Genomic DNA, 19,526 nt, shown 5'->3' on the forward strand with positions numbered 1-19,526 from the left:
TTTTCTTTTCTTTCCCAGTTGTTAACTTCTTATATAACCTGCATGTGAAGAGTGAATATTATTTTATTTTTAGTGCCATGCCCCTCATCTTATCTATTTTAGTCACAACCCCTCACTATTCAGTCTAAATACTTTATTGAAGTTTAATATTGCATGATTGAAGCCTAATCCTGTGTATGTGAAGGGGAAAAAAAGGAATATAAGAATGGCAGACTTGAATGCAAGGCCTTTTTCATGCAGAGAATGTTGAATAGTAGGGTGTGTAAGGTTGTGCGAGTCTCTTATAAGAGCTTGTATGAGGTTAAACATGCAAACTGAACACGCCCTGACTTCGTCTTTCTCATTATTGTTTCTTTTTGTTAGTTCGATGATTTTGGTGATCCCGGTCAACCCTCTCTTCCTGACCCGTTTGAGGACTAATTTCGTGCCATTGCAGATTATTATCGGCCATCGCCAAAAGTTTCTTCAATATCTGATTGACGAAAGCTCCCACGGGCCGCTAGCAACTGTTTCCCTCCCTGCCCATGGCTCTTCTTCAACCCATGCAGGTGTATATACGCCGCCCGAAAACAGATATTACAGGTGTCAACAGGTGTGAACAGGTGTGATGATGCAGTGGACTCCTCCGAAATGTTCACGTCAGACCCCCTAGCCCGAAGATCTCCGGCAATGCGCTCATCGGAGATGGGACATGTTTAGTGCAAGGACCTACTGTACCCCAGAGATAAGCCACCGAGCAATTCCCTGTTTCAGGCATTCTCGCTGATGTGTACTCTGTTTGGCGGCACACTTCGATGATTGAGATGGTGAGTCCTAGACTTTTCCCTATGAAAATGCATGAACCCACAGATGAAAGGAGGGCACACGATATTCCAGCCAGCCTCAACCCACAGAAAAATAGAAGAAATCTAATCCGTATGAGTTAGGCGACGGATATTTTAATATGATTACTTGAAGGAAACAATTTCTATTGCTCTAGGTTATGTGGCTTTGGGTCTCAAACTCTGAAAGACTAGCCTGCGACCCTGCTTGTTTCGATATGGAACGACACAACGTTCCAGGGCTCGAAACCTTAGAGTTTAGCTACATCTCGACGTGGTTGAAATGCAAGACCATAGTGCGATAGGGGGATCCAGGCTTGGTTGTTGACCGAGCTAACCCCATAAAGGCTCGACGAAATTTGTTGGCTGAACTCCATGGAAAGCGAGAAAATGGATAGAGGGGGCCAGATGGCAAAACATGCATGGGGACTGATAGCAAATCATGATTACCGAGTCAGCATATCTCCTGAGCTGTATATTACAGCAGGTATGCTAATAATCTTCCGAATCAGCCTATCCATTTCCGCTGGAGTACATCCAGATCCCAAATTTATATCGGAGGAATGGAAGCCGTCATCCTCTTAGAAGTAACACCGGGAATTTTTGACATATTCCAATTTCCATGCGACAAATTCTGGCCTTGAGAGTACGGTTGTCAATGGTAAACCGTGTTTTATTCTTGACTTGCTCATTTTATACCCGCCCAGAGTGTGATCGATATTGTGGCTCTGTCGTTTACCCCCTGGATCCCCTCGACTTCTGATTAATTGTGGGAGGTAATACCCCGGATTTGACCCATGTCGGTAAATTATACGATTATGTGACAGAATACCCACACTAGCTTTCTTTCAGATGGAGGCAATGATCATCTAAACAGCATGAATCTACTATTTACTGACACACTCAGGCTTAGTTTCCAATTTTGTGGAAGTGCTCTGTACCTCAAGGCCCAGCGGCACCTCTTAGGTTTATTGAAATTGAGGAATTATGCGACATCAATGCCCAGCAATGAATGTTAACTAGTGTCAGTGGGATCCTGGTCGAGAGTTTAGGAGAGTGTACACCAGCATGAATCACGGTCCCTCTATTACCAGGGAGTATTTTTAGGATACCCAGATCTTGATTCTTATTCGGCGGCGTTTTGCTGGCGAATAACGCAGCAGCCTCGGGTTCTACTGCCAGAAATAATTTTGATAAGACCGATGTTGGCCGGCGGAGACCGGCAATGCCAAAAGCACATGTTCAACTGCTTGTTTTTGTTATGGGGCCAGGCGGTTGTGTCCGAAGGAGCTTGATTGATTGATTGATTCCTTAAGTTAAAGTTTGCATCCCTGCGGGCGCTACGTCCGAAGGAGCTGTTATGCCCATATTTAAGTGGGCCTTGCCTTTCGACTTACACAGTACGGAGTACACAATAATTCACATTTGGAATGCAGGTGTGATTGCGCCAATTTAAATTCAACATTTGAAGGCGGCACAGCACTGGTTTAGTTGAAGACCCCCCGTACAGAGCAAAGTATGAGCTCTATAGCAGCAAACCAATCTTGCAATGCTTCCTTTCGAGAGTGGGCGCAAAATTTTTTCTCATGTGAAATTTTTCGCATGAATTTCCAGCCTACTTCTCCATGAATATCGATTACGCAGTATGTCTACGAGGGATATCCCTGTCTCAAGTGCAAGCCTCAGCCGCTAGTTACAACCTTCTTGAAAGCTTCTTTTACCGACGCTTGACCAAACACGCGCTTGTGGGGGAGTTAAGCCTTCATGCTGGGTTATCGCCCATCATAGAAGTCCCTCCGCCCAAATACGGCCCCCCTCCCTCCTAGAAATAAGCACGGGGAGGACGCTGATCCGGTCAAAGTAGCTAGTGGAGATGAGATGTTATAGCCTCTCGCCTATTCATTTAACTTACCCGCGTGAAATAGATTAGAAACGGAAGGATACCTCACCGTCTGACAGATGGTGCTTATAACTCCTGCGAGCTTCCCCTTTCTTGAAACATCTCCATCATCTTTCGAGTTATCCCAACAGTACCTCTTTTGAGCAGTGCTAATATGGAGGCAATAGACGCAACCACCCCAATGAAGCAGGTTTGCGATAACTGCCGCCGCCGCAAACTCAAATGCAATCGTTTATATCCATGCGATAGGTGTCAGAGTGCGCTTCTCCGTTGTGCTTATACAGACGTTCTACAACGGAAGGGACCGAAATTTCGCACTATTTACCCACGTTCTTCCGCTAGCTCTATTGGCGATCAATCACCCAGGTCATATTTTTTCCCTACACCACCTAACTCAGCTCTCTCAGGGGATTTTGACTGTAGTCTCACCCATCAATTTGCGCCGCCGTTCCTCTTACCCGGATCTATGATATCTACCGATGATTCTAGCTGGAATGATACCTCTAACCTACAACTGGCTCCTACTCGTTTATCCCCTCTGGTTATTCTTGCTCACGTGAACGTGTATCTAAAGTATCTATTCCCTATTATGCCTGTCATCGCGCCGGACCAGGTGCTTGCGGACAGCAGCGAGCCAGAATGTCTAAGCCCACAGCGATATGCCTTACTTGTCGCTCTATGTGCAGCAACGCATATCCAACTGAAACTCGACGGACCCGCGCTCCATGACCGGCCGGACGCAGGCATAACGACCGTGCACGACGGAACTCTCATATCAGGAGAGGGCCTGCTATCTGAAGCTCTACGAGCACGGTCAGATTATGACCTGATCGAGTCTCCAAGTATCGACAGTCTCCTCACATCATTCTACCTCTTAGCCTCCTACGGAAATTTGGATAAGCAAGACCATGCATGGTACTACCTTTGCCAAGCACTTTTCATGGCTCATACATTAGGGTTGCATCAAGAGTCATCCTACCGCGCATTTGACGCTATCGAAGCAGAAGAGAGACGGAGGGTATTCTGGTTGCTTTTCGTTACGGAAAGGTGACTTTGGGTGCAATATATAGCCATGCTTTTGAATGAGTCGCCCTAGCTAACACTTCAAGTCTACCAAGGCATATGCGCTTCAGCAAACCAAACCTGTTATTTTAAGAAATTCGATACGAAAACCGGAAATCTTCGGCGGGGATGATCCCATCCTTGCTTATGGGTTTTTGAACCTAATTAACCTCTTCGAGAAGTTTCCACCGGACCTATATGACTGGATTACTTTTCGACAAGGAGATGAGTTATCTGGGCAGGCGCTTGTTAACGTGATTCTGCGCGATTTGAGTTCCCCTATATCCCTAGAGGGGGTCTTGGAGACCCAACAAGTTGACATTCTCGTCACACAGCAGTGGCTCCGGACGGCAATGTGGAAGCTTCCAAACCCAATTGTCCCTGGGGAAATCACCTGCGATACAAGAGATCATTCCGCCACATGTCCCCATCAAGGCAGGAAAGTCGGCGATGGAGGTTGTGTATGCAGTGTCTCAAGCCGCGGTAGATTCCCACGGCATCGGAATGGTCCGTCACCTCCGTAAACTATTCCCGTACCTGCCTCTCTCCAGTTGCTAATTGTGCCATCCTTTCAGGAGCAAAAGCTCTTCGAATTTGGGCATTTGCGTTGCCGATGCTACACGCAGAATGCGACCTGCAACCGCTACACACGTAGCCGCGTCAATAGTTGATACAAAAGAGCTTCTTTGGGGGATTCTTATATCTCTATCAACGATTCGTGGCTCGCAGTCACATTTGTTCCCGATGCCTTTGGAACAATTCGGGGATATTGTGGGGGTTGAATCGCCAACCATAGCAAGCGCTCTATCACCCCCCTCACATGAAACAGGAGGTGCGAAGAATGATTGCTGCCAACTTGTTCCGACCGATCAATGGGATGAAAGTGAGCAGGGCCGTACACAAGGAGTCTCAAAAACCAAGGGGCAAACCCATCAACTGCACACTGAAACAGTGCGGAAAATGCGAAGTAGCTACACGAGTCTGATATGAAAAGGCAAGGCTACCAGCCATTAATGTTTACAATATATGAGAATAAATTAAGGGGCTTATGTATCGCTTAACTGGTGATCTCTCTGGACTGCAAAACTTCGACAACACGGAAGCATTCAATCCTAGGCCGGTACGCATGTTTCCATCATTTATGCTCTGTTCCTTACGAATATATGCGATTTATATTATACTTCGTTATGCAACTGGTGTCTTGGTTGAGGGCTGGAAATGGTACGTGCAGTACATTACATTACAAGCCTGGAGCCATTATTTTGCGGCAAGGGAACTGTAAGAAAAATGCTTGAATAGTAGCGGCTGACATTCCTCCTTATAGTACAAATCTGTAGACGTGAACCTATTGATACAGGTGCAAAATTCACAACAGACTTTTATGCATGCTTTTTCCCTTCTTTGAAATATAATAATAATCCCTAGCCTATAACTGGTCCTGGCAGGCATCTTGGACCGGTAGGGCTGGTATCGTACAGTACAGTACAGAGTACAGATGACGAAAATGAAGAAGCAAAACTGGTATTTTAAACCATCATATAAAAAAATAAAAAATAAAAACATAAATGAAAATCACTAGACAAGTGGAAACTATTAACAAAGAATATAATAAATAATTTTTAAAGGAAAGATTCTCATAATTAAAACCCCGTCACGCTTCTTCTTGGAAAGGATTCTTGTCTCTAGTCGGATGGCTAAAATTCCTACTATGTTGTAATGGATAACTGAAACTGCCTTCCCTGCTTGCTATGGCATCAGGCTTCTTGATAGTACCAGGGCCGCGGCTGAAATCATGTCTTCGCAGTGGAGACCGCGATCGCGGAGTTCGTGGAGTTCGAGGAGTTCGCGGAGTTTGCCGATCTTGAGCATAACTGAGTTGATCTGCCGTGCCGTTTTTGAGCAACCAGTAGTCACGAAGGCGGTCGAGGGCAGTTTTGAAATCATCGAGAATAACGGTATCGCAGAGACATTTAAAGACAAAGGACAACTATTTAGATGTGGTGCAATTAGCGATGATTTTTTTTTCTTTTTTCTTTTTCTTTTTTTTTTTTTTTTTTTTTTTTTTTTTTTTTTTCTTGCCTCCTTCTTAGAGTGTTAGGAGGGGGTTCAATCCGGGCTTCGCAGTAGATTTGTCCTAACCTTCCAAAACGGATTAACACCCGTGGGCAAGGATCCTTCAAAAACGTGAAGGACGGAGAGAAGGTCGACAATAAGAAATACGATTGAGAGACACATAGCCGCTAGCATTACGCCAAAACGAGGGCTGTTACGAACGAGCTCGACGTAGGTAAACGAATACTCAGACTTTATGACATAGAAGAGATTGCATGTAGTATATATCCACCAGGGATCACTGGAAACTGAGAGTCAGCCTATTCATTCTTCCAGCTCTTGCCACCAATCGTATATGCAGGTAGGGTGGAGGCGGGATATATATCTTAGCCAGATGCTCACCGGAAGAGAGTTTCAAAGGGTCTGGTTTTCAGGAATAAGTCATTAATGCGGTTGAAATACGTGAAGTTGGCGTATATTTCGAGGATCCAGTACGGTTGTACAAGGATGACCGTGCCGATGTAGAATCTGCTGACGTTCTTGCTGAGGAACGGCCTGTTTTTCATCCAGGAGATAACGTTGTGAAGACTCCACGACATATTGAGTCCAATTGCAGTAGTGGAGAGGTACCAGCCATATACCGGCTCATGCGCAAAGATCCATGTGCCATGCGCCATGCCGAGGATTAACTTTGGAAGACAATTTTGTTAATCATGATGAATTCCAAGAATGCGGGAAGTCTGCCATTGAAATGTACGTAACGTACCTCAGCTAGGATCAATTTATGTAGAAGGGCTTTACGGCGCATGTTTGCGATCGTGATAGCAGCCATAAACACCAGGGTTCCCACCATGAAGCCCTGTGCCCAACCTTCGAGGACCAAGGCATCTGGGTTATCGTCGGGGCGGCCCACATCATCGCTTCGCTTGGTGGGAGGGAGATACCCGCGCATGGCAGCTGCTTCCTCTGATCATACAATCAAAGCTAATAGTAGTCGACTTGCGTCATGGCATCAGCACGGGCAAAATATGCAGTCGATTCAATGAAGCTTGTAAGTTAAGATGAAATCGACGCAGGAGTGCAAACGGAGAGATAAGGAGCGAATGAAACTAAGTAAAATATCAGGAGGATAAGTTATTAATTTGAGTATCAGTTATATGGCAGAGGTGAAAAGGTAGGATTCTGTCGGGTTGAGGCTGATTGAAAGAACTCAGGCGATTTGGAAATAGTATGCTAGACACTCCATCTCACACGCTGTTGACATGGGCGATCAGTGTCGATTAGATATGCTTTGGTTCGATATGATCGCCAAACCGTAGGGTATCAAACGTCTAAATTTAACAATGACGGACGGGTGTGTATGTCGTTCGAAGTGGAAAGAAGGACAAACGAGGGCGAAAAAAACGGACAATGGACCTGGTGTCTGGATGCTTATAGGGGCTGATTCTGCACACGAGTGGGAAGTCCCACGCACCGAGCTGGGTCTCCCGACTTGCCACTAGCTACCCCGCTCAACCTTTGGCTCGTGCTGGACGCATGGTTTGGGAGATACTAGCACTTGGATTCGGACTATTGCTCGGCATCCTGTCCTGTCCGGCACACACGTACAAGGTACCGAACATTGCATGATTTTCTCGGCCTCTGAATTGACGACAAGGTTCCGCCTGTCTGGTTCATGCTGAAAAGGCGCTGCTGGGCAAACTAGTCTCAACCCCTTGAAGATTGTGTGATATGCCCAAAGGTATTCATCATTGTTCTAATTGCATGAGTGGTTGCATTATGTTGGTGGAAGATGTGAGTGCACTGTAGAAGCCGATGTAATAGCAGGTCTTAGACGCAAACGTGCACGGTACATCAAGGTGCATGTATAGTACATGTACAGTACTTCGTCATAGCTCTATCATTCCGTCCCCGCTATCTTATAATGTTTCTCAATTAATGGCCAAGCTCTCCACTCCGTCCTCTAACAGAGAGAAACCGCTAGTCAAGAGTGTTACACACTGAAGCATAACATCATCTGAAGTTGATTGTTATCTCTGGAGTACGGTCAGCACGGCGCATATTATTTTGCATCAGCTCTATGTCAGAGTTGCGCGCTCCAGGCTCAACCCAATCATGCAGGATTTTGGAGACAGGGGTTAATTTCAGGCTAAAGGCCAACAGCTGCAACACCACCCACTCCGTTCATGCAGAAGCTATGCTGGTGGACAGCTAAGAAATTTGTGGGGCATGTTTTTAAGGGGTTGGGTTGGTTGGAGGTTACAAGTCATGTGATGTTGATTGCCCTACCTAGGTAAACTTGTTGCTTGGGTCAAGGTTGACTGATAGAGTTCATAACGGCTAGACAACAGAACACTTTAAACATCGTTACTCTCTACAGCGCAATATGATCTGTGGCTTGATGCTTCTATTATTCTTTCACTCTGTCCCTCGCGTCTAATAAATGATCACTTGTGCGACCCCCCATTGGGAGTTCTGGTGGCTGCTAGCGCTGCTCAGTAATAATAGCTGCTAGCTAGTGTTTGCTCCTGCGAGCACAATGCTCCCAGGTTTTGGACTATTGGTTCCTCCAGCGGCTTCAGCTGTGAAGATCATTCCCTGAAAAAGGGTGAGTGTCAGCCCACTCGCCAGACCTCCGATGTTCCTCGGGCATCGTCCCCTCTTCATATGTTTATCTGTCAGATTTCCAAGGTTCCAGGGTCCCCGAGTTGAGAATATTGTCCGAGGATGAGAGGAAAAGGAGAGTCGACGGAGATTATTCGCAGTCAATCCCCCAAGGAGTAGAACAATTCGAAAACAGTCCCTATCTGAGGGGCAGCCTTCCAAAGCAAGTTGAAAATCAAACCGCCTGATATTCTCTCTTTCTGGGCAGTTTTCGCCGGATTTAATTTTTAATTTTATGCTTTTTCTCCATGCTTCTGCTCAAGAGGCTCTGTCGTTCGTCTAGCTGGGAGAGAAAAAGAAAGGGGAAATATGCATGGTTTCAGGGGCAATATGCAACGCTCTCGCCTAAGCGTACTTATTCCCCAGATGCCTGGAACTAACCATGTTGACCCCACTACCCACACTGCCAGGATCCGGTGCCAAAGAATTTTACGAACGAGCCAAAGAAGCTAGTGGGTGAGGCCGCGAGTCTACGGAGAATGTTTAGGCAAACCGGCTGGGTTGTATCTAGCATATATGCCATATGGACACATAGCTGCGCTTCGATATGAGTAATCCAGATGGATATTTGACCCTTATGCCTTCAGGCCTCAGGAACTCATTTGCCCGCTTTCCGGCTCTGTTCGTATCCATCCAATTGGTTGAAACAGGGTTTAGGTTGTCAAGCTCTCCTGGGTGTTTTAGGAAAATCAATTATTTGAGAAGTTGACGAAACTCTCAAATTGGAAGAAGGTCAACATCATCCGATTCGTTAGGACGAGGTGAGAGATACACTATCCGTCTCGAGGTTTGTAGCTACCCTGGCTAGCCCCATACGCAGCGTATGCTGGTCTAAAAATATCATCCTCAGGGCAAGCCGGGGAGAAGATTCCGGCATATTTTTTTTTTTTTTTCCAACGATAATTTCTTCTGTTCGTTATCCCCCTGTTTATCTCCCGCTAACTTGAGAATAACGGCCAATGAACGAACTGAACATCTCTCTATTTTCTCTCTCTCTCTATTTATTATAGAAAAACCAACTTTGCAAAAATCACTGTAATGTGACATCACGTGCACCTCATCAAAAATATTTGAATGCTCAGCTCTGCTCTCCAGCCCATACAGCTCAGATCAATCTTCAAATCTTCAATCTTTTTTTTTCATTCTGCTCTTTTCATACATTCTCTACAGTATTTACATTCCTTATACTCTTCTCTGTGTTCATTTTTGATCTCTGTGTTCATGGCATGCGCTGCTAAATGCCCTGTAACATGATGTGCACCCCTTCGAATTCATGGATGGGATTGAACAGCCAGCTCTGTGGCCTGTACGGCTCTGATTAATCTGATAATAGCGATAGGGTTGATACGGGGTGGAAGGGGTGGTAGGGGCGGTAAGGGATGGGTAGGAGTAGGGGGTGGAAGTGGTAGGGGGGCTGCGGGGCGGTAGAGGCGGTGGTGGTGGTAGAGGGGGTAGGGGGTGGAAGGGGTGGTAGGGGCGGTAAGGGGGGGGTGTAGGGGTAGGGGGTGGAAGTGATAGAGGGGGCTGCGCAAGCAGCAAAGCGAGCGTAAGCGAGCGTTTGATTCTTGTTAAACATGAGAAGGAAATCCCACGCTGTGCGGAAATCTCGTGTTATTTGAGAAAAATACATGGCTGGCTAGTTTATGAGATACGGCCGCGCCCACTCGCATCTCGTACACACAAATCTATTGAAAAACCGTTTACTACGGTAGCTAACAAGATATCCAACTCCCGTGGATTATCAGTTTCCCCGGGTTTACAATAGAAGTCTCCGTGATGCTTACAGATTCCGATGCAATTATTCTCCAAATCAGCGGCCCCAAGGAAGCATGCTGCCTGCATATCGTCTGGGTGAGCAATTGGCCTGCGCTTCATATCTTGCGAACAATTCGAGACTTGCAATTCAATACGCAAATGCGCCTTCCACGGGTATCATTTCCTCTCCTCTAGCTAAACACACCAGGGCCCATTTATATTGAACATTTATTGCTGTACGATTTAGGTTCATGTCCTTGTGGCGGTGAGGAAAAGCTCAGGCAACATGTTCATACAGGAAAATCCGATTTAATGAAGAGGATAATTGAAAATGAGTGTAGAACTCAGGTTCACTGGAGACTGTCTATTACCTACATGGCATTATGTGCGACATTCTCCTGATGCCGCTGAAGCTGATCTTTCCTCGCAAAGCCTTTGTGGTTTCTGCACCCAGGCAGCTCACACTTGTACAGCTTTTGGTGCTTCTCCAAATGCGACCTAACGAAGCCAACTTGTGTCAGGAACAGAATATGTTAACTTTCAATATACAAAATAAAAGCTAATACATGCCTGAAAACAGAATTTCTCTCAAAATTCACAATTTCACCATTGCCATCAACCCCCCCTTTCCGGCAGCGATGACCGAGGGGACAAAAATGGTCCCCCTTTCCACGGGATACTAGCGATTTTAAAAGATCTTGGATAGTGTCGTTTATAGCGTCATCGAAGGGGGGAGACTCCGGCCTCCCATCTGAGTTGCGGATTCGATGCCGTGCAGCCCCAGTTCCCGTCTGAATGACGTCACCAGAATAATTTGTAACCTCGTCCATTGGGTCTACCGTAGCTCCAGAGATTTGTCCCTGTGCGGGGCGTTTTTGGCGACGGGATGAGAGCTCTGGAGGCTTTTGGCTTTGTTTCCACCGTGATTGAATATCATTCGCCATTCCTTCCAGCTGCGAGGCGAGCTCCCTGTATACATCGAATCAGCGGGAAACCATACTTTTAAATGCCCAGGAAAGCAATGGTCTAGCGAACTCACTTGAGCGATGAATGTTTTGAATCAAAGTAATCCAGAGGATCAAGATCAGAGAAGTCAGTGGTCTCTTTCATGTCATTGATTGTCTGAATCGCGTAGGTCTTTATATGATGGCCATCGGCCAGGTCCTTGGCCAGGTGCGACAATATCACCGCAGACCGGACTAGGTACTCCCCTATGTCTGCTAGTAGACAACGTGAGTCCGGCCAGTCTGCAGCAACAAAACCGAGCTGTCCCCGTCGGTCTTCAAGTAATTCGACAAAGGCTATATCCGGGATACCTTGCGGCGAAAAGGGATCCGGCATGGTGAGATTTTCCGGAAGGGGACACCAGGGGAGATTTTCTATTTGCTTTTCTGAGATTGGATGCACGAGTAGCCTTTGCTGCAGGACTAGTCTTAGCACAACACACAAAAGGAGAGAAGAAGAAAAAGAGAGGAGAGAAGAAGAAAAAGAGAGGAGAGAGAAGAGAAGAGAAGAGGGAAGATGGAGGAGAGAAGAGAGAACGAGATGAGACGAGAAGCGACTGAAGCTAGCCTCGTCAAGAAGAGGGATATGAGGCTGAAAACGAGTCTTTGAATATTCAAGTGTGAGGTGGTCAAACCAGCCACCAAGCGGGGTTTGTCTCGTCAGAGCTCCTGGCAGCCATTCGTTCTTCTCTTTGGCTTGAAAGGACGCCTCTAATGCCCTGGGTCCGCATGCGTGATGGGTTGACAAGGCTGACGACCAGTTAGCTCTTCTTCGCCTTGTTCTTTTCGTGATAGCGGCCATGGACTTCAAACAACTACCCGTACTCTAATCCCGTAGATAAAGGGCAAATCCACTGACCTCACCACCGCTCTTCCAGCCAGCTCTAATCTCACTATCTCATAACAGAACCTAGTCCTGAACAAGCACTGCCAATTTGGTTAGTTTCTGAGACGTGAGTAAGCATGTACCATCGACGAGGCCAGAAACGGCACCGCTTGAATGAACCTCCAGGCCCGTTTAGTGACCCCTCCCGTGTCGAGAAGCCCGGACGGATTCGCCATAGACAGGGTGAAGAAAATGAGCAGGAGCAGGATGAAGACCAAAGCCTTTGGGATGACCGTTCCATGTTCGCTATTGATATGCCGAACATTGCGTTACTCCCGCTCCCTGACGAACAGCCTACCTGGGACAATGACTACATGGCATCAGCGCTCGATATTTCCACTTGGCTACCACCGACGCCGAGTTTTCTCTCGGATGACCAACTCATAAACGATTTCGATACTGCGGCACGAGACTGGTTGCAGCAAGTGTTGTATCCAGATATACCCTCCCTAGAAGACCGCTTTATTAACCTCTCCCTCGAGAACCCCTACTCAGACAATGCAACATCCCGACATGAGACTCTGCGTAAGCAAATACTCACGCCGGAGGACGGCAGCGTCAACGGGTACATCAAGTTCCGCATTCGAAATGCTGATTTGGATGAGAGCTGTGTTAAAACAGCAAAGAGGAGCTTTGGGGCGAGCTGTATGGGAGTGCATCATCGAAACACCTCCGAAGCTAATTCCCTGTTCAACAATATCCCCTATTTGCCTCCGAACTTTGCCAGCGGCGTAAAATTGGACGCAGTCGATGGGAAACTTCTTAAATTCTGTAAGCGTAACTTGGGTTAAGGTGCTTGCTTGTGTGCTTCCTATACTAACCTCTGACAGATTTAGTCGCCTACTGCCAAGGTCGGACGCTTCTGTCACAAACGAATTTCTGGCTCACGGAGATTGCATCGATGATCGCAGCTGAGGATGCCGTTAAGCACGCTATTCTCGCTCTAGTGGGAGGCTATGTACTTGATTATGTGCATAAGGATGATCTGCGAAAGCGAACAAATGCCCATTATCGCAAGGCATCAGAATTGATCACAGCAGGTCTCTCTACGCCGGAAATACATGCTGTTTCAAAATCAGACGGCATTGTCGCAGCCATATTGTTGCTACTTGTTGATGATGTAGGAACCAATTTCTTCCTATCCTTTCCTGTATAACCCTTCATTAAGAATCTTGAATATCTCGCTAAGTCAGTTCCGTGCAGTGCGTTAACTGGGAGCTCCGGAAACCTAAAGGTAAAACCCCAAACTGGTATAATGGGGCGCACCTGGCCAAGGCCATCCTCGATCATTCCGACCCCGGTTACCGCTACTGGAAGGCTACTAATGTTCAGTGTGATAAAGCCTGGCTTGCCAATGCCAACTGGGCCTCGCTGGCATGTGTTCTTGCGGAACCCGTTACACCCCTCCAGCTACGAGAAAACGATCGCCATTTTGGATGGTTGCTGGAGGGCACCGAAAAGGAGGTTCGCACCATTCATGGAGGCACTGGGCTCTCACCAAAACTACTACACATTTTTGCCCAGATAACGCATTTATCTGCGAGAATGATGAAAGTCTGTATCTGCATCCCCGCTTTTGTGCCTAGGAGATGCAATGGGAAGTTAACTAACCTGCACGTAAAGAACTCTCAGTCAGTCGTTACGCCAATTGGCGCGTTAAAAATCGAGGAAATGTTGCATAACTTCCGTCAGAGGTCTGAGCTTTCAGAAGGATATGCTACCACAGCTGCACTCCTTGAATCCTGTGTCCTCGACGCTGATGGGAAGGTATATACTGCAACTAAAGTCACCGAGTTGACTGGTGAGACGTGGGTTTGCGCGGCAAAAATATATTTACACTGTCGCTTCTTCAGGTGGGAGACTAGCAATAACCTCCTTCTATAATGCCCTTTACCCCTAATTCGAGTTAAAATAGGAAGACTGACAGAACGCAGGAAACCGCGTTGCCACCCTGATGTTCGCGCGGCACTGAAGATTCTTATGACATGTGTGCAGCGAATGCCCTACAACGGGGTACTCTTCACCTCCCAGGCTCCGTTCTTCTGCATTTTTATCATGTCACTAGTTTCATACCAGCAAGATGACCGAGATGTAGCAAGAAATTGGTTCGAGACGGTTCTTTTAGCTGCCAGCTGTCGATCGGTGGGTTTCCATCAAACTATATTTCATATTTCGTACTCCTGCCGCTGTTTTGCCGTTTTGTCACTTTGACATTTTCTCTTCTCTCAGGAGTTATATTACACCTTGGACATTGCCCATCATGTCCCTATATCTGACAGGATCAATTACTGACTACAGTTTACAGAGCGTACCACCAGTCTGGGAAGCTGTCCAGGCATTGTGGAAGTGGATGGACACAGAACTTGTGGACGAAGAAAATTTTGATAATACTATCGCTATTGGAGAGAGGAGGGCGTGGTGGGAGGATATGGTAACGTATCTTCTCGAGAAGGTAGGGTGGGTGAGTTTGACCTAGGATTATATGCTGGAGGATCGTCATCATATTGTAATGCAATAAATTGTGAAGAGAAGTACACACGTAGATATTAGGCTTAATATTGAAGACCAGATATTCACAGAGCTCATGTGTTTCCAACGATCTGTAGTTTTATGAGCCTCTCAATTGTTCTAGAAAGGGGAGTATCAGATATTTCCCGATATTATGTTCCCCGTAGGGCATCCAAACCTCAAGTCGATATTCCGCACAGCCCAACATGGGACACCAAGTAGCATACAACATAGCACCCCCCTGCTGCTAAACTTCAAAAAGAAATTCTGACACTGAGTAGGTTCACAGGGCAGCCGAATCTGGAAATACCTAAGTGACACCCGTTCGTGAGCCCCTTTGGGTGTAATACTGGGCCATACTCCCAACTTGGACAGAACGAGGAAGGAGAAAACATAAAGCCTCAACGAGGCAAAAATCTGCCCTTCCTAAACTTATCATCTCTTCTGTCCTCTCCAGGAAAGGGAGGAGAAGACAAGACTAAGAGCAAAGTCAGGGCTTAATTGGCCAGCCTTCCCTAGTTGAGGCTTAGTTTGACAGACGCTCAAATATCTTGTGGTTGTGATGTTGCTGCAACTCGCCCTGATCTGAGGGATCCGAGATTGGAAGTATTGGGTAAACAAGCCCTGTATGAGCAGAGCGCGATCTTTTACTGAGATGGCTGAGGTTTTGAATTGCGGATGGAGCCCTTCGGGCGCCGTTTCTCAGAGCATATAAAGCCTTCGTCCCCGCCGCCTCTGGGGTAATGGGTTTTGGTTCCTATGGACAGACAATATCATTGAGGATATAATTATATTGGGACAAATTCTTCATCTTTGCGATATACAACCAAGACAAGATCTCCACTCATTTCCATTAAAGATCTTTTCAAACATGCAGTCTTCCTTGAAATTAGGAGATGTTCTCGACATCGGGGGCAGCGGACTCGGGGACAGTCTCAAGTTGAAGCTGAAAGAAGAGTTTATTTCGAGTGACGGAGAATCGACACGTTCCTTTCCCACGGAGCTTTTCTACTTCGGATTGGGGCTCCAGCTCTGGAACCAGGTCTGCTGGCTCGCGGATTACCACCAAACTCGAGACGAGATCAGTCTCTTGGAGCACCACGGCGCTTCCATCTGCAGAGAGATACCTCCGGGGTGTACCATTGTAGACATGGGTTCTGGGTACGTACTTGGCCATCATATAACCTCTCCATAGTATCCCGTTGTCAAGGGACAGAACGGAACACCAATTAATCTGAGCGACAGAGACATCCGGAAGCCTGCTTGCCTCTTGCAACAGTTAGAGTCGCTCAAGATCTCCGTTTCGTACTTTGCCCTTGACATCAGTCGAGACGCATTGGAGGGGAGCATGTCGCATCTAGCCAATAAATACCAGCACGTTCAATGCTACGGGCTCTGGGGCACCTTTGAAGATGGGCGCCAGTGGCTTCGATCGGTGAATACGCCAAAATGCATCCTTTCAATGGGTTCCATGTTTGGAAACGACACTTTCGATCTCGCCGTGGAACGTATGCAACCGTGGCGAGAGGTCCTGGGACCTGAAGATCTGATGCTAATTGGGATGGATGCGCGAGGAGGGCGCGAGGAGCTGGAAAGGATGTACCACGACAAAGGTGGTGTCTGGGAGAGCTTCATCCGCAATGGATTCAGGGAGTCCAACGAGCTTCTTGGGGAGCCTTGGTACAGGACGGAAGATTGGGTGTTGAACGGAGTTATCAGGGACGACCCTCCACATCACAAATTTAGTCTCCTTGCGACTAGGGATGTGGATTGTCCAGCTCTCGGCCTACACGTCGGTAAAGGCGAGGTTATCGAGTTTTTTGAGTCTTGGAAATATGGGCCTGACATCATGAAGCTGCAGTTTGAGAAGAGTGGGATGATGCTAAAGGGTTGGTGGGCATCTCCTCTGGGTGAATTTTGTGAGTACTGTAATATTTCTCTCGACTGTCAAAAATTTTGTGTTCAAAACTAATGATATCTTTCCAGACCAGTATCTTGTCTCGTTTGTTTGATATTCTTTTGTTGATCATGCTGTTTGTAACCAAAGTACTGTCGAGGTAGAAGATGAGACAGTGCAAACGGATATTGTTTGGTAGTGGGTTTCCGATAGTTATTGACTTGGTATCGTTCTTAAATTAGTTTTCTTTTTAATTATGAGATTGTTTTGCATCCTTGAGTCTTGTGAATTTGATATGGCGCTTGTGATGCTAGCAAAGACCACAGAGCGTTGTTGTGTCGTCCAATTTTTAAAGCTGGTGTTGTTAAATATTCAGCCTCCTTTTTTAAATATTCCAAGGCCAGCTATGTAGTTACAATACATGTTACCACACGTTTACGCTGTAACAGAGAACTCCTGCAAGGCGTTTTTGGAAATAAAACTAAATGACGAAATTTACACACTGAATATGATACTGGGACGAACAAATGTATGTCTTATAACCAACATTCTACATCTACAGAGGGAAGCGAATCTCAAATTCCACGAGGGCTGTTGCGGGCTCAAGGATTTTGAAGCACACATTTTGAATTATTTTAAGGAAAATGGGATCAAAGGCGTTTTTTGAGAACTAGAGCCCGAATTCATGAGAGGCGATATTTGGGTTGACTCCCCTTTAAATACGATGCTACATTAAGAAGGGGAGGCATGGAAAGCATTTCCTCTGCTTGGACAAAAAAGGCTGGCCTAGTTAATATAAATAGCCAATTACATGCATGATGCTAGTCAGCAATCCCCCGACTTTTGATCGTTCGAATATCCCAACACGTCCTTCAAGTCTCTTGTAGGTATATAATTGGAGCAGTTTCCGCCCTCATCGCGTCTATCCCACGCCCATCGTTTTGCGAATTCGTCTCCCAGCTGGTCATCGATCATCTGGACCACATACTTGCCAATGTTAGGCAAGAACTTCCACGCATGGAAAGATCCGCCGGCTACAATATACAAGTTCTGAACATGGGGATGTGGTGAAATGATCCAGTCCTGATTTGGGGTGATGGCATCCCTGCAGCATGTTCTGTTAGACAAGTGGATAGTGATATGTTTGGCATTTTCGAATTTTGATCCTCACCAGCACATCCGATAATCCTTGGGTTCCATATTATTTATCCAACTACCAAAGAGTTTATCCCGCACTGCTTTGACCTCATCCTTCAGTCCTTGAGGTACGTCTTGCGACCATGTTTGCTGCGTGACACGGGAGGGTGGTACGGAAATGTCCTGCTTAGAGGCTTCGTGGAGAACTTTATGGGTGAAACTCCGCTCGTTTGTGCATTTGACGAAGCCTGGCCCACTTTGTGGAATGCATTCGGCTGGTACGTTTAATATATTAGTTGAGTCATCTTTGAATACGGGGATCCAGGAGCGGGCTACCTGGATATTCACCCATTGGGTGCACGACAATGGGACAATCGCTAAATTTCTCTACTTGATCCTCGGGGAGATTAAAAGCACACATAATGGAGGCAGCCGCCACCATTCGATCACCGACTTGAATCTCTGGACGATCTGGGGCGCTTTCAGCCAGGAGCCAGGGGGTGTAAGCTCCGGTGCAGAGAAGGACCTTATCAGAAGACAGCTGGGAGCCCTCCAGGGTGCTAATTCCAGAACAGTTGCCGCTCGAGTCAAACTGGACTTTCGTAGCAGTCGCTTGGATGTATTTGACCCCAATATCAACCGCGGACTGGATGACAGCGCCCAGGGCATTTGCAGCATCACCCCACCCTGCCAGGGGATTCCAAGTACACTTGGTAACTCCGGTCCAATCGCCGTCACGAAAGATTCCGCCAAATCGAGCTTTGGCATCCTCCGGATCCAAGAGAACTGCAGGAGAGTTACCTTTGCCAAGCACCTGCTCGTAGGAATTCACGACAGCTTTGCCAGGGGCCTCAATGCCAATAAACAGGATACCCGTCTTATGGAAGTATGATTTCAGCACAGAGTCGGTGCGCCACTGCTCCTGCGCCTCCAGAGCGAGACGCATGTACATAGGATCTTCATATTCGGCTCGGATGATTTTGTTCAAGTCGTGAGCTGCAGCAGAGGGGCAAGGAAAAGGGGTGCGGTCGACCAATGTGACAATTGCGTTCGGTTTCGCTTTCTTGAGCGCAAGGGCAGTGGAAGCACCGAAACACCCGGCGCCTACAATCAAGTAGCTGATCGGGTCCATCGTAGCTTTAAGTGCAGCGTGGGATTGGGGATTGACGGACTGAGCGTTGGAGTTGAGGTTGGAGGTAAACCAATGTTGTCGTGTTACTACTATCAGGGAACCAAAGTTGGTTGTTGTTAGGAGACAATATTTATAAATATACTAAAAGAGGGCGGAAACGGAGTACCATCAAATACGATTCACAATCCCGGCCTGTTGCAGGTTTGTGTTCCTCATCCTCATGGTAAATTCCCCCATGTTCTCCCATTTTTTGTGTTGTTTTCTCTTTTCTCTTTTCTCCTTTTTTATTTCCCCTCTTCCTAGTTCCATCATGCAGGTTGATGACGCCACAAAACCACCTCGATCACTCCACTCCACCTTTGGCCTTTCCAGCCATTGGAATGCATATTATTATAATAACACGATTATTAGAGAGATGCTTCGCCGCATGCGGTTATCGGGGCAGTTCCGAAGGAAAGTAATTATATAATATGCCTGGACTCTTTCAGGATCTTCGACAGCAACAAGAATGGCCCAACCACTTGCAGCAAGCTCGGGAGCCTTGGAACGAATGGCTTTTCCCATATTGCTCAGGCCCTATACTTAATTTAAACTAGATACCCGCGTTTACGCGACATTCAACATTTCAACATGCACGGAAAATATTAAAAGGAAAGTGAGTAAATCATAAAATTCTATTGCACAGTAACCAGAAATATAAATGTATAA

At 46.6% G+C, this 19,526-nt stretch overlaps 5 protein-coding genes across 8 annotated transcripts; 2 read left to right on the forward strand and 3 right to left on the reverse strand.

Annotated features, from left to right (window-relative positions):
- Positions 1 to 68: 68 nt before the first annotated feature.
- Positions 69 to 4,438, forward strand: BDCG_00503 (C6 transcription factor; the record flags this gene model as incomplete). Its single annotated transcript, XM_045416011.1, has 5 exons — positions 69 to 358; positions 437 to 806; positions 927 to 3,739; positions 3,831 to 4,290; positions 4,359 to 4,438. Exons 3-5 carry the CDS (start codon positions 2,876 to 2,878, stop codon positions 4,436 to 4,438), a joined length of 1,404 nt encoding a protein of 467 aa, XP_045271831.1. The 5' UTR covers positions 69 to 358; positions 437 to 806; positions 927 to 2,875.
- A 497-nt stretch (positions 4,439 to 4,935) lies between these two features.
- Positions 4,936 to 8,119, reverse strand: BDCG_00504. Of its 2 annotated transcripts, XM_045416013.1 has the most exons (5): positions 7,837 to 8,094; positions 6,602 to 7,753; positions 6,238 to 6,524; positions 5,923 to 6,136; positions 5,057 to 5,770 (listed from the first exon to the last, which is right to left on the reverse strand). In XM_045416013.1, the coding sequence occupies exons 2-5, from the start codon at positions 6,785 to 6,787 to the stop codon at positions 5,435 to 5,437; spliced, it is 1,023 nt and encodes a 340-aa protein (XP_045279196.1). In that variant the 5' UTR covers positions 6,788 to 7,753; positions 7,837 to 8,094; the 3' UTR covers positions 5,057 to 5,434. The 2 variants fall into 2 exon arrangements, with proteins under 2 accessions (XP_045279195.1, XP_045279196.1); XM_045416012.1 differs by having other exon boundaries at positions 4,936 to 5,770; positions 6,602 to 8,119.
- A 1,758-nt stretch (positions 8,120 to 9,877) lies between these two features.
- BDCG_00505 (uncharacterized protein) lies at positions 9,878 to 12,529 on the reverse strand. Its single transcript, XM_045416014.1, has 3 exons — positions 11,294 to 12,529; positions 10,825 to 11,223; positions 9,878 to 10,752 (listed from the first exon to the last, which is right to left on the reverse strand). Exons 1-3 carry the CDS (start codon positions 12,058 to 12,060, stop codon positions 10,626 to 10,628), a joined length of 1,293 nt encoding a protein of 430 aa, XP_045271832.1. The 5' UTR covers positions 12,061 to 12,529; the 3' UTR covers positions 9,878 to 10,625.
- On the forward strand, positions 12,222 to 17,048 carry BDCG_16154 (uncharacterized protein; the record flags this gene model as incomplete). The annotated part of the gene is made up of 10 exons (XM_045425414.1): positions 12,222 to 12,915; positions 12,975 to 13,264; positions 13,348 to 13,698; positions 13,768 to 13,997; positions 14,079 to 14,286; positions 14,450 to 14,601; positions 15,359 to 15,392; positions 15,512 to 15,813; positions 15,898 to 16,571; positions 16,639 to 17,048. The coding sequence occupies 10 exons, from the start codon at positions 12,222 to 12,224 to the stop codon at positions 16,662 to 16,664; spliced, it is 2,961 nt and encodes a 986-aa protein (XP_045279197.1). The 3' UTR covers positions 16,665 to 17,048.
- On the reverse strand, positions 14,045 to 19,508 carry BDCG_00508 (sarcosine oxidase). Of its 3 annotated transcripts, none has more exons than XM_045416016.1 (4): positions 18,985 to 19,508; positions 18,023 to 18,904; positions 17,721 to 17,961; positions 14,508 to 17,654 (listed from the first exon to the last, which is right to left on the reverse strand). In XM_045416016.1, the coding sequence occupies exons 2-4, from the start codon at positions 18,816 to 18,818 to the stop codon at positions 17,375 to 17,377; spliced, it is 1,317 nt and encodes a 438-aa protein (XP_045279198.1). In that variant the 5' UTR covers positions 18,819 to 18,904; positions 18,985 to 19,508; the 3' UTR covers positions 14,508 to 17,374. The 3 variants fall into 3 exon arrangements, with proteins under 3 accessions (XP_045271833.1, XP_045279198.1, XP_045279199.1); XM_045416017.1 differs by having other exon boundaries at positions 14,569 to 17,654; positions 18,023 to 18,907; positions 18,985 to 19,507; XM_045416015.1 differs by having other exon boundaries at positions 14,045 to 17,654; positions 18,023 to 19,508.
- Between the last annotated feature and the right edge of the window lie 18 nt (positions 19,509 to 19,526).

The sequence above is a fragment of the Blastomyces dermatitidis genome, assembly GCF_000003525.1.
Source record: "Blastomyces dermatitidis ER-3 genomic scaffold supercont1.1, whole genome shotgun sequence".
Lineage (NCBI taxonomy): Eukaryota > Fungi > Ascomycota > Eurotiomycetes > Onygenales > Ajellomycetaceae > Blastomyces > Blastomyces dermatitidis.

Bases quoted from the DNA above. Each gene is read 5' to 3' on its own strand.
- BDCG_00505 (XM_045416014.1), bottom strand. From the start codon at position 12,060: ATGGCCGCTATCACGAAAAGAACAAGGCGAAGAAGAGCTAACTGGTCG. The intron at 11,224-11,293 runs GTGAGTTCGCTA...CGATGTATACAG, and splicing joins TCAAAACATTCATCGCTCAA to GGAGCTCGCCTCGCAGCTGG. The intron at 10,753-10,824 runs GCATGTATTAGC...TGGCTTCGTTAG, and splicing joins GAGAGAAATTCTGTTTTCAG to GTCGCATTTGGAGAAGCACC.
- BDCG_00504 (XM_045416012.1), bottom strand. From the start codon at position 6,787: ATGCGCGGGTATCTCCCTCCCACCAAGCGAAGCGATGATGTGGGCCGC. The intron at 6,525-6,601 runs GTACGTTACGTA...TGTCTTCCAAAG, and splicing joins ATAAATTGATCCTAGCTGAG to TTAATCCTCGGCATGGCGCA. The intron at 5,771-5,922 runs GTTAGGACAAAT...ACATCTAAATAG, and splicing joins GTGTTAATCCGTTTTGGAAG to TTGTCCTTTGTCTTTAAATG.
- BDCG_00508 (XM_045416015.1), bottom strand. From the start codon at position 18,818: ATGGACCCGATCAGCTACTTGATTGTAGGCGCCGGGTGTTTCGGTGCT. The intron at 17,962-18,022 runs GTAGCCCGCTCC...TAAACGTACCAG, and splicing joins CCCAATGGGTGAATATCCAG to CCGAATGCATTCCACAAAGT. The intron at 17,655-17,720 runs GTGAGGATCAAA...AACATGCTGCAG, and splicing joins AAGGATTATCGGATGTGCTG to GGATGCCATCACCCCAAATC.